The sequence below is a fragment of the Microcaecilia unicolor genome, chromosome 4 (assembly GCF_901765095.1).
Source record: "Microcaecilia unicolor chromosome 4, aMicUni1.1, whole genome shotgun sequence".
In the NCBI taxonomy this organism is placed as follows: Eukaryota; Metazoa; Chordata; class Amphibia; order Gymnophiona; family Siphonopidae; genus Microcaecilia; species Microcaecilia unicolor.
The window spans coordinates 371,683,214-371,708,123 of NC_044034.1; the positions used below are offsets into that span (position 1 = coordinate 371,683,214).

General features: G+C 42.9%; 1 protein-coding gene across 1 annotated transcript in view; it reads left to right on the plus strand.

The window, feature by feature from the left end:
* Positions 1-24,910, plus strand: part of PDK3 (pyruvate dehydrogenase kinase 3) — a 108,144-nt gene that overhangs the window by 24,070 nt on the left and 59,164 nt on the right. Inside the window, 2 exon segments of the mRNA XM_030202367.1 lie at positions 10,494-10,635; positions 16,625-16,696. Coding sequence (XP_030058227.1) covers positions 10,494-10,635; positions 16,625-16,696 — 214 coding nt within the window.

Consider the following 24,910-nt stretch of genomic DNA (forward strand, 5'->3'; position numbering starts at 1 on the left):
AAGACCTTATCCAACCAAGGCCTTAACCCTTTCATCTATGCAGATGATGTCACTATATACATTTCTTACAGATCTACACTAACAGAAATCACCAATGAAATCAAGATTGGCTTGAACACCATGGACTCTTGGGCAAATACATTTCAACTAAAACTCAACAAAGGAAAAGTGCATTGCCTCATCCTCTCATCCCAACACAACACGGACAACCCCACAACTATCAACACCCCACACACCCTCCCTTTCTCAGACAGCCTGAAAATCCTCGGCGTTACAATTGATCGCAACTTAACATTAGAGAGTCAAGTAAAATCCACAGCAAAGAAAATGTTCTACTCAATGTTGAAATTCAAACGCGTGAAACAATTCTTCCCGAGGGAAACATTCCGCAAAGAACAAACCTTTAAAGAAACTTCAGACCGCTCAAAACACAGCAGCGAGACTCATCTTCGGAAAAACGCGATTTGAAAGCGCAAAACCCCTCTGCGAAAAACTACAATGGCTCCCAATCAAAGATCGCATTGCTTTCAAAATCTGCACTGTGGTTCATAAAATTACCTACGGTGAAGCACCAGGATACATGACAGACTTGATTGACCTACCAACCAGAAACACATCCGAATCAACATGAACGTACCTAAATCTGCACTACCCACGCTGCAAAGGACTCAAGTACAAATCAACTTTCCTACATCACCACACAACTATGGAACGCACTACCAAAAACCTTGAAAACCACGTACGAGCACTTACACTTCAGGAAATCATGAAAAACTTACCTGTTTAAAAAGGCATACCCTACCGATCCAACATAAATGCCTGATCACTTCACTTCAACACAACAACACTAAAGTTCGTAATAGACATTACACGACTCTTCTGTTGCACAATTCCTTAATGTGGTCCTACCACATGAACCTTATCCTACTACAACATCACCTTGTATTTGTTTACTCCAGAGACTACAAACACCTCTCCGGCACTATGTAAGCCACATTGAGCCTGCAAATATGTGGGATACAAATGTAACAAATAAATAAATAAAAATGTTCTCCGTTTTGTTTTAAATTTACTACTTTGTAGCTTCATTGCATGCCCCCTAGTCCTAGTATTTTTGGAAAAAGTAAACAAGCAATTCACATCTATCCTTTCTACTGCACTCATTATTTTATAGACCTCTATCATATCTCCCCTCAGCCATCTTTTCTCCAAGCTGAAGAGTCCTAGCCGCTTCAGTTTTTCCTCATAGGAAAGTTGTCTCATCCCCTTTATCATTTTTGTTGCCCTTCTCTGTAGCTTTTCTAATTCCACTATATCTTTTTTGAGATGCGGTGACCAGAATTGAACATATTTGAGGTGTGGTTGCACCATGGAGTGATACAAAGGCATTATAACATCCTCATTTTTGTTTTCCATTCCTTTCCTAATAATACCTAACATTCTATTTGCTTTCTTAGCCACCGCAGCACGCTGAGCAGAATCAACGACAACACCTAGATCCCTTTCTTGGTCGGTGACTACTAAAGTGGAACCTTGCATTACGTAGCTATAATTCTGGTTCCTCTTTCCCACATGCATCACTTTGCACTTGCTCACATTAAACATCATCTTCCATTTAAACGCCCAGTCTCCCAGTCTCGTAAGATCCTCTTGTAATTTTTCACAATCCTCTTGCGATTTAACAACTTTGAATAACTTTGTGTCGTCAGCAAATTTACCTCACTAGTTACTCCTGTCTCTAGGTCATTTATAAATATGTTAAAAAGTAGTGGTCCCAGCACAGACCCCTGGGGAACCCCACTAACTGCCCTTCTCCATTGAGAATACTGACCATTTAACCCTACTCTCTGTTTTCTATCTTTTAACCAGTTTTTAATCCACAGTAGGGACACTACCTCCTAACCCATGACTCCAATTTTCTCTGGAGTCTTTCATGAGGTAATTTGTCAATTTGAAAATCCAGATACACAATATCAACCAGCTCACCTTTATGCTCATGTTTGTTCACCCCTTCAAAGAAATGTAATAGATTGGTGAGGTACGATTTCCCTTCACTAAATCCATGTTGTCTTTTGATGCATTAATCCATGCTTTTGAATATGCTCTGTACTCTGTACCATTTATTTGAGGGAGACGGTGACATTTGGCATTGAGCCAAGTACTGCCCTGCTGTGAACTGAGGCCATTTGGCATCTGTTGGCTGGTCCTTTGAGGGCATGTTCAGTAAATTATTGGAGATGAGCGGTAAGGGCAGATGTTGTCGCTCATCATAAAAGTGGTAAAAGACTGAACTAAATGAAGGGATAGTGAACTGTTTTAGAATCCAGTGGCTTGGCGTTTTCCTTCTAGATCCATTACTTCACAAACCCCTGGCCCAATTGGACTCTCTTTGTACAGCGTGCTATGGAAAGGTTGGTTTATGCTTCCAGAGCAAGGCTGTTGGAAGCATCGGTGGAAGGAGGTCCGGCTTCTCCTTCGGCTGTAGAGCAGTGGTTCCCAAACTGTAGATTGAGACCCCAGTTGAAGAGCACTTTTCCAAAACTCAGTCCATTTTTTGTCAGTTTTGAGTTATGCAATTAATTTCATTAACGCAAGATTCATTTAGCATAGCTTATTCCTGTGCAAAACCCTAAGTCCATGCTATTTTAATGACTTTGAGGCATATTTTCACTTAGCCTTCCAAAGTTCCATAGGTTTCTATGGAACTTTGGAAGGCTAAGTGCTTTGAAAATATGCCTCCTTGTGTTGAATACTCTGTGCAAAATTCACTCGGTGCAAATGCTGCTACCTATTTTTCTCAAAACTGCTGCTGATGGATTGAGTGAGTTTTGGAAAAGTGCTCTTCAGATGGGATCACAGGCCATTGGCACAGTCCAAACCATGAACTTTTGCCTCTTTCCCGCTACCACCACCATCTGACCCGTTGCCTTCCTGGGTCATTGGTAGCAGTGGCCGTGGCAGCGCTGCATTTCCAAATAAAGCTCAGAATATTAATAGTTCCACTCATGTCTTCAGTCTCTTAATGACAAGTTGCTATAGGCCTTCCATTATGCTTCACAAAGTTATTGACAGTCTCTTTGAATTATGCTTTTGTGTTCAGTCTCCTTGCTCTCCTCTATAATAACTGTTCATGATCATACCATTTTGATAATTCACCATACCTTCTCACTCTTATGACCTTGTCCTTCAGGTTCAAAGAAGGGCAACAGGTCCATTATGAAGAGAAGCGAAACAGGTTTAGGGCTCTTCAGTTTAGTGAAAAATTGATTGAGAGGGGTTATGATAGCTCATAAAATCACAAGTGAGGTAGAATGGTTGAATAGAAAATGACTCTTTACCCTTTTGAATAAGAGAGCACTTCATAAAACAGAGAGAGCTTACCGAAGCCATGATCAGTCACTAAATGGTTTTGAAAGCTGTCAGGCTTTTGACTCTTTCATCTCACAAGGTTTCTTCATGAAATATATTTTCAATCATTGCTTTCAAACCACTCTACAAAACTGTAAAGGCTCTTTGTTTAAAACAGCAGCCTTAGGTTGGACTGTTATTCACAGTTTGGATGTCTCCGTCCACTGCAGCTTCTACAGAGTAAGGTGATAGCTTGCTTCTGTACGGTTTCTAACTCTAATGCTACTGGTGTCACCCCCTAACTTAGACTGTACAATTTGCAGAGGGCTTCCTGCTTGGTCTGGCTCCTTGTCAGGCCTTCATTTATACCTCCTTTAGACACTGGGACACCCTTAATCTGTACTCCATAAGAACATCAAATAGCTATACTAGGTCAGACCGATGGTCCATCCAGCCCAGTATCCTGATTCCAGCAGTGGCCAATCCAGGACCCAGGTACATGGCAGAAACCCATTAGTAGCAACATCCCATACTACCAATACTGGGGCAAGAAGTGGCTTCCCCCATGTTGAACACAGGATGTTGGGCTTGATGGACCTACGGTCTGTCCCAGTTTGGCAATGCTTATCTTAACTATTCTTTGAGTGAAAATATTTCCTCCTATTTGTTTTAAAGTATTTCCATGTATTTCATTGAGTATCTCCTGGTCTTTGTACTTTTTACCCATTCTGCACTGCTCTGGATCATATCTTCCCTCATCCGTCTCTTTTCTAAGCTGACCTCTTTAGTCAGTCCTCATATGGGAGGAGTTCCGTCCCCTTTATCATTTTAGTCCTCTTCTTTGAACTTTTTCTAATTCCACTAGACCTTTTTTGAGATACGGTGACCGGAATTGAACGCAATACTCAAGGTGAGGTCGCACCATGGAGAGATACAGAGGCACTGTAATATTCTTAATTTGCATCCCTTTCCTAATAATTCCTGGCATCCTGTAGAGCAATACAGATAACACACTTTTGGGGGGTATTGGGGTACCTAACACTTAGCATAAATTCTAATAAGTCCCAAATAAGACCGGCACTAGTGGGTGAAGTGTCAGAAGGAAATGTGTTTTCCTATTCCGTAGATCCAAGCCCACTACGCCTAAATAAATAGAAAGAACTAACTCCACAACCAAGTATTATAAAAAAATGAATAGGGCAATTATTTTATTTTTAGCACATTTATATCCCACTTTTTTCCCATAGTTTTGCAGGCACAAAGTGGCTTACAATGTACTGATGAGGCTAACGCCAGATCAATTGTTATACAAATACAATCAAATTAAATAGGATAGAAGGAACAGGGTAAAAAAGAAAAAAGGGAAAGGTTAAAGAATGTAAAATGGTCCACGGATAAGTCATTAGGAAGGACTTTAGGTTATACGTTGAAACCATAGAGAAGACTGTCCAAGATAGGCTGGACCTAGGTAGTTTCCCATTGCTGAGACAGCTCTGGTTAGCTGAACAGCTCTCGGCAAGGCATTCCATAAGTGGGTAGAGGTGAAGTGGAAAGCAGCCCCTAAGTTGTGGTGAAGTGATCCATTCACTCTATGGTGTTCAGACGCAAAAACTAAGTGGTCCAAAAGGTGCTGCTCAACAGGTGGAGATCGGGTCAGGAGACTAAAGCGATCATGTGGCAGGCTGAGTGGAAAGAGGCTCAGACGGAGTACGGCAGGAGGAGACCCGGAGAGTAGAAGAAGTCAGCAGCCTGGAGGAACAAGATGATGTCCGCAGTCGTTGGCCCAAACGAGCGTCCTGCAGAGCTGGAAAAGCAAGAGCGCTAGACAGCAGTGATCACAGCACCGACAACGTGTGTCATCGCGCCAGATCCATGGGGAAGGGGATACCGGAGGCTAATGGAGGCCCTCAGCAGCTGGAGGTCGAAAATGCCGGGAGATAACTCGCCTGGCCGCACAGCTGAGCGGCTCACAATGTAGGCGGGGCCCAGGACGTGAATGGACCCGACGGCAACACCTCAGAAGAACAGGGGGAAGCCGCTCTTCGTACTCCGGCACCTGCAACTATACCGGCGAAGCAAACAGGCTGTCAGCTGATACTGATACGCTGGCGATGAGTGATGACAGCTGGTTGCTCCCTGGAATAACACGCTCTGAAACTGGCTAAAAGATGAATTACAGGGCTCCGCAGTACCTAAAGAAGCCGGTACGAACAAAATCGGGCCAATTCACTGCCAAACAACAGGTGAGCTCCGAGATGGTATCAGGAGCTAACGGTTCTTAAGCCCGTTAATCAGCAGCCATTTTAGAACCATTTTATTTGCAATAGCAGCAGATGTCATACGAAAGTCAGGGATAAAGACAAACCGTCTCATCACAGGAATAGTTCAGAGTAAACACACAATACCCTAAATGGAGTTCTTATCCAGTCAGGCTGCTCTATCCCCATACAGCACTAAACAAAAGAACATAGCACACATGCAGCGTGCTCCTCAGATGTCAGTCGAACCCAGTGCAGGTCTGCTCATTGCGGGGGGTATAAACACAGCAGCCCCTTGCATCAGATAAAAGCCTTTTTTTATACAGAAATCATGGGCTGCAGCTTGTGCTGCTGACGTACATTCTGGCTTTGGATGGGGGGGGTGCGCATATAATTTACCCCAAATATTGTGACTTCAAGGGCCAACTGATTGTCTCACTGGCATCACACTGAAGGAGTCACCTTGACAAGATGCCTGGTTTTCATAACCAATGTGCAATTTGCCAGCCACAGCGTCTCACCAGCTGCAATGATAATTCCAAGAGGCCTTGGCTGTTCTGGATATGATGTCGATGCTGATAATGACTCTCGTCAGGCAACTTCGTCTGTTTGCAGCTTCAGCAAACTCTAGGCCTTGTATGAAAGATGGAATAAGTTAGGTCTGCATTTCTGAAGTCAGGTATTATAATCCCATATAACTATGTAGTGCTTCATAGTTCTTGTTTTGTTCCTACAATCCTGTTTACTTTTTTGACCGCTGCAGCACACTGGGTACAAGATTTAAGTGTTTTGTCTACAAAGACACACACATCTTTTTCTTGAGCGATGACTCCTAGCATCAGGTAACTATGATTTGGATTATTCTTCCCAATGTGCTTCACTTTGCATTTGTCCACATTAAATTTCATCTGCCAAGATGCCCAGTCTTTTAGTTTCCTAAGGTCTTCCTGCAATTTTTCACAATCCGCATGTATTTTGACAACTTTGAATTGTTTTGTGTCATCTGCAAATATAATCACGTCACTCATCATTCTGATTTCCAGATCATTTATAAATATGATAAATAGCACCGGTCCCAGTACAGGTCCCACTATTCAACCTCCTACATTGAGAAAAATGGCAGTTTAACCCTACACTCTGTTTTCTGTCCAATAACCAATTTCTAATCCACAACAGAACATTGACAGGTTATGGATCACTAACAGTAGATCAGCAATTTCATGTTTTTGACTTCTTTCAGTATTCTGGGGTGTATATCGTCCAGGTCAGGTGATTTTATCACTCTTTAACCTGTTGATTTGGCTCAGTACGACTTCCAGGTTCACCAAGATTTGTTTCAGTTCCTCCACATCGTCGCCGTTAAAAAAGATTTCTGGTACAGGTAGATCTCTTGCATCTTCTTTTGTAAAGACCGAAGCAAAGAATACATTCAATCTCTCCCTTGTCCTCCCTTAGGGCCCCTTTTGCTCTTTCATTTTGTTTATTTTATTTTATTTTATTACATTTGTATCCCACATTTTCCCACCTGTTTGCAGGCTCAATGTGGCTTACAGAGTTTGGTTATGGCATAATCATTCCATGATATCAGATACAATTGGTGATGTAGAAAGATTGAGTAAGGGAAGAGAGAGGGAAGGTGTTAGGCAGAATAGAAGGTGGACTTTAATGATTGGGTGGAATGGTGAGGTAGTTGTGTAAGGTTATGGGTTCTCTTTGTAGGCCTTGTTGAAGAGATGTGTCTTCAAAGATTTGCGGAAGTTAGTTATTTCATCAATCGCTTTCATGGCTGTAGGTAATACATTCCACAACTGCGTGCTCATGTAGGAAAAGGTGGAGGATAACAGTCCCACAGATTCCCACAGATTCCCTCAGAGGCTTTCTGCTTCTGATTCCGTAGCAAGTTTTTCTTCATATTCTTTTTTAGCCATCTTTATCAATGCTTTGCATCTGCTTCTTATTTTTTTCATTCAGATCCTTCTTTTGGCTCTAATAGCCTCTTTCATTCCACCTTTTAAGCATGCTGGCTGTCATTTGCTCAACTTTACACCTTTATTAATATGTGGAATACATCTAGTCTGGGCTTCCACAGTGGTATTTTTAAACAACATCCATGCTTGAAAGTCCTAACCTTTGCGGCTGATCCTTTACTCTCACGGGAGTGGTTACAGTTGTAGTTCCTTGAGGGTCTCTTGTCCTCTATCATCTTCTACAGCACCATATTTCTGCTCCAATGGGTGGGGTAGAGCAGAGGGCTGAGAACCAGGGAAGCCAGGGTCCAAATTCCAGTGCCACTCCTTGTGATCTTGGGCAGGTTAGTGGAGGAGTGGCCTAGTGGTTAGGGTGGTGGACTTTGGTCCTGGGGAACTGAGGAACTGAGTTCGATTCCCGGCACAGGCAGCTCCTTGTGACTCTGGGCAAGTCACTTAACCCTCCATTGCCCCATGTAAGCCGCATTGAGCCTGCCATGAGTGGGAAAGCGCGGGGTACAAATGTAACAAAAAAAACAAACAACTCTCTATTGCCTCAAGTAGAAAGTTAGATTGTAAGCCCTCTGTGCACAGGGAAATAACTACTGTACCTGATTGTAACTCGCCTTGAGCTACTAAGAGGTATGAGGGCAAATTCTAATAATACACTTGTCTTGTGGGACAAGGGACACAAAATCTTGTGGCTTGGTGTTAGGGGCAGACTCAAAGGCATTAGCTGAAACTGGCTGTTTGTTTCCTAGTGCAGGTGAGCTATGGTGGCACAAAATATAGTGAAAAATTCAAGTAGCTCACCTGGAGTGGGTGCCGTTATGAAATCAATGGCCTGAATTTCAAAAGCACTTATCTAGCTGCTAAGGGGAAACAGGAATTCTCACAGCCGAACGGTATCCTTTCACAAAGCCTTTTCTTTTAAGGTACGCTGACCTCTAGCTGTAGAACCGGGAAGCTACCGCTAGAGATTATGCTGCCCATATTTCTGCGAGAGCTGCCAGCGTCAGGAGCGAGTGGGATTTGTAACTGCCCGGATGACCCACTGAACCACCAGGGTTCAGGTAGGCTGGGAGGGGGAGGGGCTGTTGTTTCGGTAGAGGGGGCCATTGTCATGTTGGGGGAAGGCCGGAGGGGAGATGGGAATCAATTGGGGGGGGGGGGGGGGCGCGGGTAGGAATAGAATTCTCTCCTTATGCGAGTTAGGATGTGCATAAGTGCTGGCGGCCAGGAAAAGTCAGGTCGTATCTGGATATGCAGTGCTGGTACTTGGACATGTCCCTGAATTGAATTGCCAGATCTAATTTAGCTAGTGACAACGTATAAAAATCATTGACCCTTCCCGCTGAATATAGAAATAATCCTAAAAATAATCACAGTGACTCTTGCATAGTGTGGACAATACATTTACGTTGTTGCTCCTTTTGCTTTTGGTGGGCATCTTCAGAGATTATATGCAAACTGATTCTATGAATTGTCCTACAGACATTAACATCTAGAACTTAACCCCCAAGAAGTTCTCAGGTGGCCGAAACCGTGCTGTGTGAAGATGAGGCAGGCAGAGTCCTAATATCTGTCTTCACCCAGGAAACTGGAGGATGTCTCTGCAGTTCCGGGTCATAATTCTGCCTTTTGCAATTAGCAAGCTTGTCCGTCAGGGATGACAGAGAAATGTTGCTGAACTGTCTCTCAGAAATTTTCCACAAGAACTTGTTGGGTTTTCTCCATCACTCTTGTCTCTGGTTGTTTTGGAAAACCAGCAAACGTGCCTTGGCCTTGCAACTTTGTACAGGCTAACTGTTTTTACAAGAATTGTTGATGCTCACTCTGTCCCTGAGGAATCAGCAAATTCGGCAGCTTCTGTCTCTGTTAGCAGATGTTAGCATGTACCCGAAGACTGAGTAGTTCTAAGTATTATGTGCAGTGCAAGACACAAAATAGACTAGTACACAGGGATTCAGAGAGAGGAGAGGGAGGGACCTGATTCCCTGCTCTTACCTGGTCCTTCCTCTTCTATTCCCATCCCACATGCACAGGGTGTGCTGCACAAAAATGTTGGTTTAGTTTCCTGTGCCATTTACAATAATTTTTTTATTTATTTTTTGGTTTCAGAGGCAGTGTCAGAAATAGTGTGCACTGAAATGAAAAATAGTTTATTAAAATTTTTGAATCGCTTTTTTAAATGCATAAAATGTGAGCATTTTTTTCAATAGTGCACAGATTGTTGAAAAGTACAGCATATTCTGCATGACACAGGAAAATACAAAATTCAGGGGTTTTCCCCTCTTTCAGGCTAAAAATGACGTGGAAATATTGTCAACATTTCCCATGTCATTTGAAATGAATAGCTTGTCCCTAGTAAGCACACGCACACCCCAGCCTCTTCCAAATAGCAAACCAGTAATGGAAGGTCAGACACAGTAAGGATGGACTGTGGTTTCCCAACAGAGAAGATGTAAAACATCAATTGGAAATTATTTTAATCATCAACGTGCAAGGTAGTCAAACCAATATTTCTCCAACTGCTGTATAAAGCCCACCAGAGATTAATGCAACAGAGTACAGGACCCAACATGGATCTGTGTTTTGATATGAGTCCCTGCCTCAGGGGTCATGGTATCTAGAGGGAATATTTGAACCACACTTCCCTCTTGAACTAACAATAATGTCGGACAGCCACAGCAGAACCAGCAGTACTCTGTACAGCTTTGTGTGGAGTTGGCAACATGTGAATTCTAACTCATCGGAAAAGGAGATTCAAGAAAATCCATACTCCAGTATTTCCTTTGACCATTTGCTCACTGACTACTATTCCACTAACCTTTTTGTTTCATCCATTTAAGTCTTTGATTTGTTTGCTAAATCAACTACTGTTTGTGCACTGCTAAAGTACAATGTTCTTTCCCAACAGGACGTGACAATGCTTGTGAAAAAACATCATACCTTTTTCTGCGAAAGGAGCTTCCAGTGCGGCTAGCCAACACCATGCGTGAAGTGAACTTATTGCCTGATAATCTGCTTCAGAGGCCTTCAGTCAAACTGGTTCAGAGCTGGTAAGTTCAGCTCTGCTGTCCATTCAAAAGCTGACAACAATGCATTTATTTCTGTCTCAGCATTTTCTTTACATTGCTTCTCCTGTTGAATAAGATTATGTGGGCACAGTATTCTTTCCAGCTCGTATGTGTCAGTGCATGAGCACACATGCACATATCTATGTTTTTTGTGTGTGTGTACATGAATGTATGCATGTGTGTTTATGTGAATTTCTATCCGTGTTGGCTTTCTATATGTCTGTGATTAGCTGGATCACTTTCAGTATACTCATTTCAAATCTAGCTATACTGAACATGAGTACACATCTCTTTTCATCAGTCCGCTGTCCACAGACTAGTTCATTCATTAGTCATCCTAGCCTGGACTACTGTAATGCCGTTTATCAAGGCCTCAGGTCTTTAATATCCCTTACCTTCAGATGATTCAGAATGTTGCTATAAAACTTACAAATGGTGCCAAAAAGTATGATCATGTGACCCCAGTCCTTAGGCAAGCCCTTTGGCCACCTATATGACATCACATCATCTATCCTATATAATAAAACGCACCTCTAACATTCTGAAGCTGACTGCATGGCTGAGGCATTCCTGCTCTCTGTATCCATCTCCTGAATTGACATCACGTACTTCCGGGTTCGTCACAAGCAGAAGTGACCAACCACACGAGGTTTCTTGGCTTCAGAATGTTGGAGGTGCATTCCATTAAATAGGATTGGTCAGTTCCTTGAAGCACAGCCACAGCTCAGCGTCCTGCACAGTAACGCTCAGACACCAGAAAGAGAGGAGGGGGGCTGACACCAGAGAGAGGCGGGGGGGAGGTATCTCTGTCACACACACACTCTCTCACAGTCAATGTCTTTCTCTCACTCTCACACACTCTGTCTCACACTGTATCACATTCACTCTCTGTGTCACACAGTCTCTCACACACTCTCTTGGTCTCATACACTCAGTCTCACAGAGAGTCTGTGTCTCACACACACTCTCTCTCTTGCACACACTGTATCTGTGTGAAATACACTCTCTCACACTGTGTCTCACATACGCACTTGCACACACTCTCATTATCACACACACACACTCTCTCTCTCACAGACACACTCGCACCCAGACTCACTCTCTCTCTCTCTCTCACACACACACACTTGCACATTCACTCTCTCTCTCTCACACACAGTCACTCTCACATACACTCTCTCAAACATACACACTCCGAGGAAAACCTTGCTAGTGCCCGTTTCATTTGTGTCAGAAACGGGCCTTTTTTTTACTAGTAATATAATACTGCTTGTCCGCAAGACTCTAAGGTCTGGATTTCCATTCTTCTTATCATACATATTGATGCCTTATATACCAGGCCTTACACTCTGATCGTCAGCAGCGGCAATGAAAGGTATATAAAGTATGGTCGTGTTCGAAGTAAAATTTTTGGTGTGGTGGGTCCAAATCTATGGATTGCTCTCCTAACCCACTTAAGACTGGAAAATTCTCTATCAAAATTCAAGAACATCCTAAAAATATTTCTTTTTGAGGATACTTTTACATATCTACCACCTTTCTTGCTCCAGTATGGCCCAAAATGTGCCACTGGGTGGATGAGAACCCTAGAATGCACTGTGGCTCTTTTTTTTTTTTCCCCCTTCCTACTATCCATTTCTAATTATATTGAATGGCGTTCCTTCTTTCCTTTTTTTCCTTCTCTACCAAATCATGGGACCCTTCTGTAAAGCTACAGTAAGCAGTAACACATGCTTACTGCTACAAAAAAATGGTGTACTGCAGGGCGCGCTACCCACGTGCTAAAACATAAAATTTCTTTTTTAGTAAGGGAGGGCGTGACAGGGGAACAGTGGGCGTGTTCTGTGCTAATTGGCTAGTGGAGCCACATTGCCGTGCGCTAACCAATTAGCACGTGAGCCTTTACCACCTACATAATGGGTAGCACTAAGGGCTCTTGTGCTAATGTGTTTTAATGGCCCTACACTAATGGAAGAATTAATGCTTGGCCATTAATACAAAAAATAGGAAATTCGGCCATTTTACCCAAGTGGCCTTAACACGCAGGAAAGGTCCACTTTTTACCGTTGTATTTTGTAAATTACTCAGATGATGCTGATGGGTGGTGTAACAAGTAATATCAAATTAATTAAAATGTTTGGCTTCTTCTCATCACCATCTCACCAGTGCAAGTTGAACGTCATGAAGATTCCAGATAGGAGGAAAAAAGACTTCAGAAGCTCAGACTTCTGTCCTGCTTTTTAGAACTAACTGAGCAACTTCCTCATAAGTCATTAAAAAAAAAAACCCTCCAATATTTTTTATTTGTTTATCTTCATGCTTAACTAGTTAGTTAGTTGCTGCATTTACAGTGGTGGAAATAAGTATTTGATCCCTTGCTGATTTTGTAAGTTTGCCCACTGACAAAGACATGAGCAGCCCATAATTGAAGGGTAGGTTATTGGTAACAGTGAGAGATAGCACATCACAAATTAAATCCGGAAAATCACATTGTGGAAAGTATATGAATTTATTTGCATTCTGCAGAGGGAAATAAGTATTTAATCCCTCTGGCAAACAAGACCTAATACTTGGTGGCAAAACCCTTGTTGGCAAGCACAGCGGTCAGACGTCTTCTGTAGTTGATGATGAGGTTTGCACACATGTCAGGAGGAATTTTGGTCCACTCCTCTTTGCAGATCATCTCTAAATCATTAAGAGTTCTGGGCTGTCGCTTGGCAACTCGCAGCTTCAGCTCCCTCCATAAGTTTTCAATGGGATTAAGGTCTGGTGACTGGCTAGGCCACTCCATGACCCTAATGTGCTTCTTCCTGAGCCACTCCTTTGTTGCCTTGGCTGTATGTTTTGGGTCATTGTCGTGCTGGAAGACCTAGCCACGACCCATTTTTAAGGCCCTGGCGGAGGGAAGGAGGTTGTCACTCAGAATTGTATGGTACATGGCCCCATCCATTCTCCCATTGATGCGGTGAAGTAGTCCTGTGCCCTTAGCAGAGAAACACCCCCAAAACATAACATTTCCACCTCCATGCTTGACAGTGGGGACGGTGTTCTTTGGGTCATAGGCAGCATTTCTCTTCCTCCAAACACGGCGAGTTGAGTTCATGCCAAAGAGCTCAATTTTTGTCTCATCTGACCACAGCACCTTCTCCCAATCACTCTCGGCATCATCCAGGTGTTCACTGGCAAACTTCAGACGGGCAGTCACATGTGCCTTCCGGAGCAGGGGGACCTTGCGGGCACTGCAGGATTGCAATCCGTTATGTCGTAATGTGTTACCAATGGTTTTCGTGGTGACAGTGGGCCCAGCTGCCTTGAGATCATTGACAAGTTCCCCCCTTGTAGTTGTAGGCTGATTTCTAACCTTCCTCATGATCAAGGATACCCCACGAGGTGAGATTTTGCGTGGAGCCCCAGATCTTTGTCGATTGACAGTCATTTTGTACTTCTTCCATTTTCTTACTATGGCACCAACAGTTGTCTCCTTCTCGCCCAGCGTCTTACTGATGGTTTTGTAGCCCATTCCAGCCTTGTGCAGGTGTATGATCTTGTCCCTGACATCCTTAGACAGCTCCTTGCTCTTGGCCATTTTGTAGAGGTTAGAGTCTGACTGATTCACTGAGTCTGTGGACAGGTGTCTTTCATACAGGTGACCATTGCCGACAGCTGTCTGTCATGCAGGTAAGGAGTTGATTTGGAGCATCTACCTGGTCTGTAGGGGCCAGATCTCTTACTGGTTGGTGGGGGATCAAATACTTATTTCCCTCTGCAGAATGCAAATAAATTCATATACTTTCCACAATGTGATTTTCCGGATTTAATTTGTGATGTGCTATCTCTCACTGTTACCAATAACCTACCCTTCAATTATGGGCTGCTCATGTCTTTGTCAGTGGGCAAACTTACAAAATCAGCAAGGGATCAAATACTTATTTCCACCACTGTATATCCCACATTTTCCCACCTATTTGCAGGCTCAATGTAGCTTACAATATAAAACTCACTCTCTCTCTCGAACAAGTCTACGGAAAAAAACAAAACACATAAAGTCCATACTTACTGTTCACTAATGCATCGTACATTCATCTCGGAACTCCCACTCCCGTATTATCACATCACTCATACCTTTACTCACAGAAAGTTATATACCATATGACTTCATGTCTTTTTATCGCCCCTAAGCTACCATTGTTTCCTTCCAAAGTTGCAATGCCTATGTTCCATTATTATATCCCTTAACGACACCTCAATTGTTTCGCTTAACCCTGCATAATATAATCCCTAACTATCTGTAACAAATTGTATTTCCAACATTCAACTCATATTGTAAGCCACACTGAACCCGCAAAAAGGTGGGAAAATGTGGGATACAAATGCAATAAAATAAATAAATAAAAAAATAAAACAAGAATCACATTGATGGGATAAGGAAATCAGAATATTGATAACAAATAAGGTGCATGAGAATATCGTGGAGGAGTGGCCTAGTGGTTAGGGTGGCATCACCATAAATAATTTTATGAACTAAAGTGCATATCTTGAATGCAATTCGATCTTTCAGAGGAAGCCAATGCAATTTTTCTCTGAGAGGCCCAGCACTTTCATATTTCGCCTTACCAAAAATCAGTCTGGCTGCGGTGTTCTGGGCAGTCTGGAGTCTCTTGATGGTTTGAATCTTGCATCCCGCGTATAAGGAGTTACAGTAGTCCAGATGACTCAGAACTAATAATTGCACTAGATTACGGAATGTCTCCCTTAGGAAGAAAGGTTCCTCCACATTGCATAGAACATTTTCTTTATAACATTCACATGGTTATCTAGGTTTAGATTACGGTCAATTGTTACACCTAGAAGTTTCAAGGTGTCCGCAACAGGAAGAGTATGATTTAGTGTGTTTATATTGGTGTATTTGATTTTATTATAATGCGATGATATTATAAGTAAGGCATTGTGTCTTTTCAGTGTTGAGCTTCAGATGGGAATGCATTCGCCCATGAATTCATAACCTGGAAGCTGAGATTAATTTATACATATAAGGAACAGAACAAGTCCCAAATTTTCATAGAAATCAAGTGCAGCGGGTACTTATCTGAACGTCATAGCTGGTTCACTCTACAGCGTGTCATCGTTTCACATTAAGCTTCAGGAGCAAAACCCATACTGTGCAAAAACTGTACCTATGTAATTATTATGAAATAGTGTAGAAAATTGGTCTCTAAACAGGAAATACTATATACAGAATGTCCCATTGAGACTTCACCTAAAAATTGTGAAAACTGGAGTCTTTGCAAGTCATTATACAAATAATCCAAATTTTCCAGAGCATTAGCATTCATAAAATAAGAAATACTTGTTCTAATCCCATAGCTGCCATCAGTAAAACAATAATATAAGAGTCAATATTAAATTACTTCTACCTCCAGGAGTCTTTCCAATGTTGCTGCAGGCTTTGGTATTGATTATTGGAACTCTGTATATTTAAGGTTACCGGATTGCTTCTTGTAGCAACTAGAGTTGATATCAAATGCCTCTGCAAAGTTGCTGACTGTGGACCCTGTGGAAATACCGCACCACATCTGAAAGCAATGCTCCTTAAAGCCTTGCTAGTGATGCATCTTTTAAAAAAATGTGGAGTCTTATTGGATCTCTCAGCCTTCGTGATTATCGGATACCAGATTGTTTTCCATTCTGGCTTTCAAATATGAAAATCAGTCTGTTACTTAAAACTGAACTTTGTCTCTCGCAGGCTCTAATTTGCAAAACTCCTTGCTGCTGCATCTGAGGTCTGAAACTGATTTTCTTATTAAAATATATTTAACTCAATGTTTTCCTGATGAATTACTGTTTATATTGTGTTTGCTGTGCATGTTTTATTGTAACGCACCCTGAACAATTCATTGGCTTGGCAGAATATAAGCGTTTAGAAATAAAATTAACCAAGAGCATTGATACTGACCTCCTTATTCCCTTTCAGGTACATGCAAAGTTTTCTGGAACTTCTGGAATATGAGAATAAGACCCCTGAAGATCCACAAGTTCTGGATAAGTAAGTAACTATCACAAAGGGCTGTAGTGTTAGGTAATAGAAATAAAGCCAACATTATTTGGGTTTCGGCCATGTACTTGTGACCTGGATTGGCCACTGAGCTGGATGGACCATTAGTCTGACCCAGTATGACCCAGGAAGATACCTTTTATGTTGGTCAGATTTCAGTGCATTTTCGACTAGTTTTTGAAGGCAATGACGAAGGGATTGCCTTCAAAAGCGAGTCAAAAAAAAGGTGGGATCTTTTCTTATTAATGTTTGTTTTATGTTTATATTTAGAGCCTTTATATACATAGGCATAAGTACATAAGCATCGCCATGCTGGGACAGACCAAGGGTGCATCGAGCCCAGCACCCTGTCTCCGACAGCATCCAAAAGAACAAACAATTTGTCCCGCCCATCCCAGAAATAGTGGATTTTCCCCACGTCCATTCAATAACATTCTGTGGCCTTTTCCTCCAGGAAGTTGTCTAACCGTTTTTAAAATTCTGCTAAGTCAACCGCCTTAACCACTTTTTCCGGCAACGAATTCCAGAGTCTACGCGTTGAGTGAAGAAATCTTTCCTCCGATTCGTTCTAAATTTACTACACTGCAGCTTCATCGCATGCCCCCTTGTCCTAGTATTTTTGGAAAGTGTAAACAGACGCTCCACGTTGACCCTTTCCATTCCACTCGTTATCTTATAGACCTCTATCATATCTCCCCTCAGCCGCCTTTTCTCCAAGCAAATTAGAGCAAGTGTATGCCAAGGCAAAGAAAGACAAAGGAAGCGACATGGTTAAGAGTATGTCTTGCAGTATGCATGGGGGTGTTTACTAAGTGAAATGAATGTCATTTAAAAAAGACTAAAACATGAGCTTCATTGACGGAGCTTTAAGTCACTAGTGACAATAAGATTAGGAAAATGAGTGGAAGCATCAGCTAAAGTCTGGACAATGGCACCCCAGAACTGCTTAGTAGGAATTGGGGGGAAAGATACCGTACCAACAAAGTGAAAGAACAAGGGGCAATTACTTTCAGGGTGAAACTTCTGAATATAGAAAATATTCGATAGAAAGTTCAGTAGCTGTAATAGTGGGAGACAGGCAAGTTGCCAGACAGTGAAAGCTGTATAATTTGGATGTAGGCATTGATATCAATACGATTCCTCACCTTCACGGAGCCACGTCTCGGTGAGACAAAAAATTGCTAAGCTGTGAAAGGAAATCAGGTCACGAAGGAGGGTTGTTTTTGAGCATAGCAAAGGTTGTTTTAAAAGGCCAAACTGAATTGGAAATGTTACGGAAGGAAGAGAATTGTTAGTACAGGTATTCATATTCAAAGAGAGAACTTAAGGAGCCTGGGGTCTACAAGGCAACAGATGTCGATAATCTGGGGTGGGGGTTAGAATAGTTTACCATCGCTAAGGAGGAGAAGAGACTTGAGCTGTGGACAACATTATCAAAAAAGAAAATTCGAGGGCAGATTTATTTATTTGTAACATTTATATCCCACATTTTCCCACCTATTTGCAGGCTCAATGTGGCTTACATAGTACCGTAGAGGCGATCGCCAATACCGGTTTGAACAAATACAAAGTGAGGTTGTGGTAATGTAAAGTTCATGTGTGACAGACACATTGGAGAATCGTAAGAAGGAAGAATTGAGTTATGTCCAGTTCGAGCTTTGGTTTTGTTGTGTTGCTGGGTTAAGGCATTTAAGTTGGATCATTAGGGTATGCCTTTTTGAACAAGTTAGTTTTTAGTAGGTGGTCATATGTTGTTTTCACGGCGTTTGGTATTGTGTTCCATAGTTGTGTGCTTATATAGGAGAAGCTGGATGCATAGGTTGATTTGTACTTGAGTCCTTTGCAGCTTGGGTGATGGAGATTAAACCGTTTATTGGAGTTCGCCCCAAGGTTCTCGCACACAGCCGGCAGCTTGATAAGTAGAGGGTTCCAGGTGAACTCTTACATGCAGGTCACCTAACTGAATTGAGAACAGCAGGGAGCAGCGGGCACAGGTAAGCAGCCAAGCACAAAGTAAAGTAAAAGTGAATGCCGCCTACAGCTTGATTAAGTAGAGGATTCCAAGCAAACTCTTATATGTGGGTCATATGACTGACGAGAACAGTGGGAAATGGGCACAGGAAAAAGTAGGTAGACATATGAGTCGGTGACACTGTGTTTGTTGGGAGATGGTCCACACGTGCACGACACCTACATTGTATGGCATATGAAAAGCTGTTAGTCAACAAACGGCAAGACAATGTGTGCATCTGTCTTTCAGATGTGTCTATAAAATGAAAGGTGTGGTAACAGTTTTATGAGAAGAGACATTGGAAGGGAAAATGCCTTCAGTGTCTATGGAAAATTACTTAAAAAAATTTTTAACAGCGACCATGAACTTGTCAGGAAGAAACAACTCAAAGGCTAAGGACAAAGCAGTTTCAGAGAACGGCTTTCAGATAGCAGGCACGTGAGAAAGGCCTCCAGCCATCACAATAAGATAATAAAAATGATAACATTAGTGACAGCAATCAGACTGGGCACTAGTTGCTAAGATTGCTTTTAGAAGTTGTATGATTTTGGCATACAGGAAACTTCGGAACAATTTTGCAAGTAGGACACATAGCATGTGCTAGGTTATTTTCAGTGGCATGTACAAGATTCAGTCTCAGGAACACATACTTCCCTTTATTTTATAATGAATCCCTGTCACGGCTGCTCCCCGGATGTGCCATGGAGTTCCCATGGGAATCCCCTTCACAGAGATACCAAGTCACATACATTTGTAGGTAGGAAATTCATGAGAAAGGAGTGGAGCAGGGCTCACATTTGATAGAGTTGGGACTTTCCTTTTTATGATATTTCAGAATCCATATTCGTATACGTACTTGACCCCTGAGTCAGGCATTTAGTGCCAAAACACGGCCTGTGTTTGGTCAATGAATAAAGGACTGCTTCTGTCTCAGTCTTGAAGACCTCGTTACTGTTTTCATTTTGTTTGTGACTAAAGGAAAGAAAATTATCAGGTAAGGCATAATTTTGCCTTTTACATGCATCCAAGCCAAATTTTTTAGTATTCCGTTTTTGATTTCCTGTTTTCTCAGAGTCACATACCTTTGTACGTAAGATTTATGTCTTGCCTATTCCTACATTTCTAAGCAAGATACAAAATAACTGTACAATGACAATACAATACAAATTCTCCTTTGATGAGCAGAATTGAATCATACACACAAGTGAGCAATGCTATCTTGTACTTTGACGGAACAGCTGTTTCAGAGCCCATAACTAAAGTAGAGTTTTTAGTTCAGCAGCCCTACCAGTGCCCAGCGATCCCCAAAGTCTCCTCAATTTTGTTTTTCTGCCCTGTTGAACAGTCCTGAAACAAATCTGTTCCAGAAATCTTGAACAGTTTGCCTTACTAACTGTTGTATTCATTATTTTTTTGTTTAGTTTATTTTAATTTTTACTTTACAAAGAAAAAAAAATCAATGCACTTTAATTTTTGTGATGCAGAGCCATGATACAGGCCAAACTGAACTTGTTCAGCTTGTGCCAGAAGAGTAGCCCAACTTGCAATGTCCATGAGCTCTGCATTTTCTGTTTTGAAGGCCTTTTGTTGGCAGAAAAATTTTTTGTTACATTTGTACTCTGCGCTTTCCCACTCATGGCAGGCTCAGTGCGGCTTACATGGGGCAATGGAGGGTTAAGTGACTTGCCCAGAGTCACAAGGAGCTGCCTGTGCCTGAAGTGGGAATCGAACTCAGTTCCTCAGGACCAAAGTCCACCACCCTAACCACTAGGCCACTCCTTCACTGTTAAGTGTGTGGCAGAATGGGCCCAGCAGACTGGGTTTTTCCTGATTCTCAGCTCTCTGCTCTGACCATTAGACCATTGGTTCCCAAACCTGGTCCTAGAAGCATCCCAACCCAGGGGCATAGCCATACATCGCGGTGGGAGGGGGCCAGAACCCGAGGTGGGGGACACACATTTTAGCCTGCAGCCTCGCCCCCCCCCCCCCCCAACCGCCTCGCCACTTCCCTTCACCGCCTCGTCACTCCCCCCGTCACACCTCACAGTAGTAAATACTTTTGCTGGTGGGGGTCCCCAACCCCCGCCAGCCAAAACCTTCTTCAGTACCGGTCTTCGGTGGCGCCACGTTCGCTGCCTTGCTCTTTCTTCTTGCTGACGTCCTGTGCATGCTCCTTTAAGTGAAACTGAGTCTACAGGACATCAGGAGGAAGAAAGAGCACAGGGGACCCCCGCCAGCAAAACCAGGGGCCTGGAAGAAATTTGGGGAGACCCAGGCCCCCACCTAGCTACGCCACTGCCCTAACCAGTCAGGCTTTCAGGATATCCATAATGAATATTCATGAGAGATTTGCATGCAGTGGAGGCAGTGCATGCAAATCTGTCTCTTAATATTCATTGTGGATATCCTGAAAGCCTGACTGGCTGGGATTCCTCCAGGACTAGGTTTTGGAACCACTGCATTATTTATTTATGAAATGAGCCTCCTTTATGGGAGGTTGTCAAAAGCTGTGCTGAAATGGAGTGGAGGAGTGGCCTAGTGGTTAGGGTGGTGGACTCTGATCCTGGGGAACTGAGTTCAATTTCCACCTTAGCTCCTCCTGACTCTGGGCAAGTCACTTAACCCTCCATTGCCCCTGGTACAAAATAAGTACCTGAATATATGTAAACCGCTTTGAATGTAGTTGCAAAAAACTCAGAAAGGCAGTATATCAAGTCCCATTTCCCTTTCCCTTATGACATCACAATATCAGAAGAGAGCCAAGTATCGGGCAATCAAGCCATTGTGACATCACTGATGAGGTTGGCTCTTATTGGTGGAATGAGTGGAGGAGTAGCCTAGTGGTTAGTGCAGTGGACTTTGGTCCTGGGGAACTGAGTTCCATTCCCACTGCAGCTCCTTGTGACTCTGGGCAAGTCACTTAACCCTCCATTGCCCCAGGTACAAATAAGTATCTGTATACAATATGTAAGCCGCATTGAGCCTGCCATGAGTGGGAAAGCACGGGGTACAAATGTAACAAAACAAAAAAAAATACATGTAAACCACATTCAACACATGTCATTCATCGATTGTCTCATCACCCAGTGGATTAAATTGATCCAATTTGTTTAAGTACATAAGTAATGCCACACTGGGAAAAGACCAAGGGTCCATTGAGCCCAGCGGCCAGTCCAGGCCAAGGGTACCTGGCAAGCTTCCCAAACGTACAAACATTCTATACATGTTATTCCTGGAATCCCTAGACTTCCTGAGCCCCTACGTCTTGCCCCATCCTTGACCATCTTTAAATCTAGATTTAACATTGCTTTTGACTCCTAACCACTTGTATCCACTCGCCTCCACCTACCCTCCTCTCCTCTTTCCTCTACACATTAATTGATTTGTTTGCTTTATTTTTTTGTCTACTAGATTGTAAGCTCTTTGAGCAGGGACTGTCTTTCTTCTATGTTTGTGCAGCGCTGCGTACAAATTGTAGCGCTATAGAAATGCTAAATAGTAGTAGTAGTAGAATTGTGGATTGTTTCCAAGTCCATTTAGTAGTAGTTTATGGACTTGTCCTTTAGGAAACCGTCTAACCCCTTTTTAAACTCTGCCAAGCTAACCGCCTTCACCACGTTCTCCAGCAACAAATTCCAGAGTTTAATTATGCATTGGGTGAAGAAACATTTTCTCCGATTTGTTTTAAATTTTCTACACTGTAGTTTAATCGCATGCCCCCTAGTCCTAGTATTTTTGGAAAGCGTGAACAGACTTTTCACATCCACCTGTTCCACTCCACTCATTATTTTATATACCTCTATCATGTCTCCCCTCAGCCGTCTCTTCTCCAAGCTGAAAAGCCCTAGCCTCCTTAGTCTTTCTTCATAGGGAAGTCGTCCCATCCCCGCTATCATTTTCGTAGCCCTTCGCTGCACCTTTTCCAATTCCATTATATCTTTCTTGAGATGCGGCGACCAGAACTGAACACAATACTCAAGGTGCGGTCGCACCATGGAGCGATTTAACGGAATTATTACATCCTCACACCTGTTTTCCATACCTTTCTTAATAATACCCAACATTCTATTCGCTTTCCGAGCTGCAGCAGCACACTGAGCAGAAGGTTTCAGTGTATTATCGACGACGACGACACCCAGATCCCTTTCTTGGTCCATAACTCCTAACGTGGAACCTTGCATGACATAGCTATAATTCGGGTTCTTTTTTCCCACATGCATCACCTTACACTTGCTCACATTAACCATCATCTACCATTTGACAAGGTGGCGGCCATGGCCAGAAGGATGCTAGGCTGCATAGAGAGGGGGTATAACCAGCAGAAGAAAGGAGGTGGTGATGCCCCTGTACAAGTCATTGGTGAGGCCCCACTTGGAATATTGTGTTCAGTTTTGGAGGCTGTATCTTGCTAAAAATGTAAGAAGACTGGAAATGGTGCAAAGAAAAGCTACAAAAATGGTATGGGATTTGCGTTGCAAACCGTATGAGGACACACTTGCTTGACCTAAGCATGTATACCTTGGAGGAAAGGAGAAACAAGGGCGGCATGATACAGACGTTCAAATATTTGAAAGGTATTAATCCGCAAATGAACCTTTTCCGGAGACGGGAAAGTGGTAGAACTAGAGGACATGAACTGAGGTTGAAGGGGGCAGACTCAGGAGTAATGTCAAGAAGTATTTTTTCACGGAGAGGGTGGTAGATGCGTGGAATGCCCTCCCGCAGAAGGTGATGGAGATGAAAACGGTAATGGAATTCAAACATACATGGGATAAACACAAAGGAATCATGTTTAGAAGGAATGGATCCACGGAATCTTTGCAGAGATTGGGTGGTGACACCGGTAATTGGGAATCAAAACCACTGCTGGGCAGACTTCTACGGTTTACACCCTGATCATGACTGAATAGATATGGATGGGCTTGAGTGTAAATTTTAAGGGGCTTCAATGTTAACTTCAGAAATTTTAGTACAAGAACAGTGCTGGGCAGTTTTCTACGGTCTGTGCCCTGAAACTAGCAAGGACAAACCAAACTGAGGTATACCGCGTACCTTGTATAATAAATCTTGTTGGGCAGACTGGATGTACCATACAGGTCCTTTATGTGCCGTCATTTACTATGTTACTATGATGTGATTTCCTGCTTCAGATCGTGCAGCCTGCCGAGTTCTAAATGCTTCAGTGTCCTTTCCTTCTGTAAGTTTCCATTGATTTTCCCCCTGTTGAGGTGAGGCTAACTCAAGGTTGGGGAACCTCAAGGGCTGCAACCCAGTCTGATGAAATCCAGAAAACCTATCTATTTGCATACAGTGGAGGCAGTGCATGCAGCTAGATCTTATGCATATTTATTGGTGTGGTCCTCAAGGACTGAGGTTCCCCATCCCTGGACTAACTGGTCTCTAATTTCCAACTTCCTCTCAATCACCACTTTTATGAAGGACCATATCTGCCCATCTACCCCAGTGTCATATGTACTTCTGCCCTCAGCTGGTCTTCTGTCTCCAGTCTTGTCAGTACCTTAGGGGTCAGTCGCAGCCACTGTTTTATTTAATACTAGTAAAAAAGGCCCGTTTCTGACACAAATGAAACGGGCGCTAGCAAGGTTTTCCTCGGAGTGTGTATGTTTGGGAGAGTGTATGTGAGAGTGACTGTGTGAGAGTCAGAGTGAAAGTGTGAGTGTGTGTGTGTGAGAGAGAGAGTGAGTCTGGGTGTGAGTGTGTTTGTGAGAGTGTGTGCAAGTGTGTATGTGAGACACAGTGTGAGAGTGTGTGTGTGTGTGTGTGAGAGAGAGAGAGTGTGTGTGAGACACAGATTCTCTGTGAGAGTGAGTGTATGAGACCAAGCGAGTGTGTGAGTGACTGTGTGGCACATAGAGAGTGAATGTGATACATTGTGAGACAGAGTGTGTGAGAGTGAGAGTCAGAAAGACATTGTATATGAGAGAGAGAGTGTGAGCCCTGCCCTCCCAATCCATGCCCATCTGTCCCCTGCCCCCTCCATTCATCCTTTTCCAGCAATTTCCCTCTCTCCCTGAGCCCTGCCATCTCAATCCATGCCCATCCATGCTTCTCTGTCCCCTGCCCCCTCCATTCATCCTTTTTACAGCAATTCCCCTCTCACCCTGAGCCCTGCCATCTCAATCCATGCCCATCCATGCTTCTCTGTCCCCTGCCCCCTCCATTCATCCTTTTCC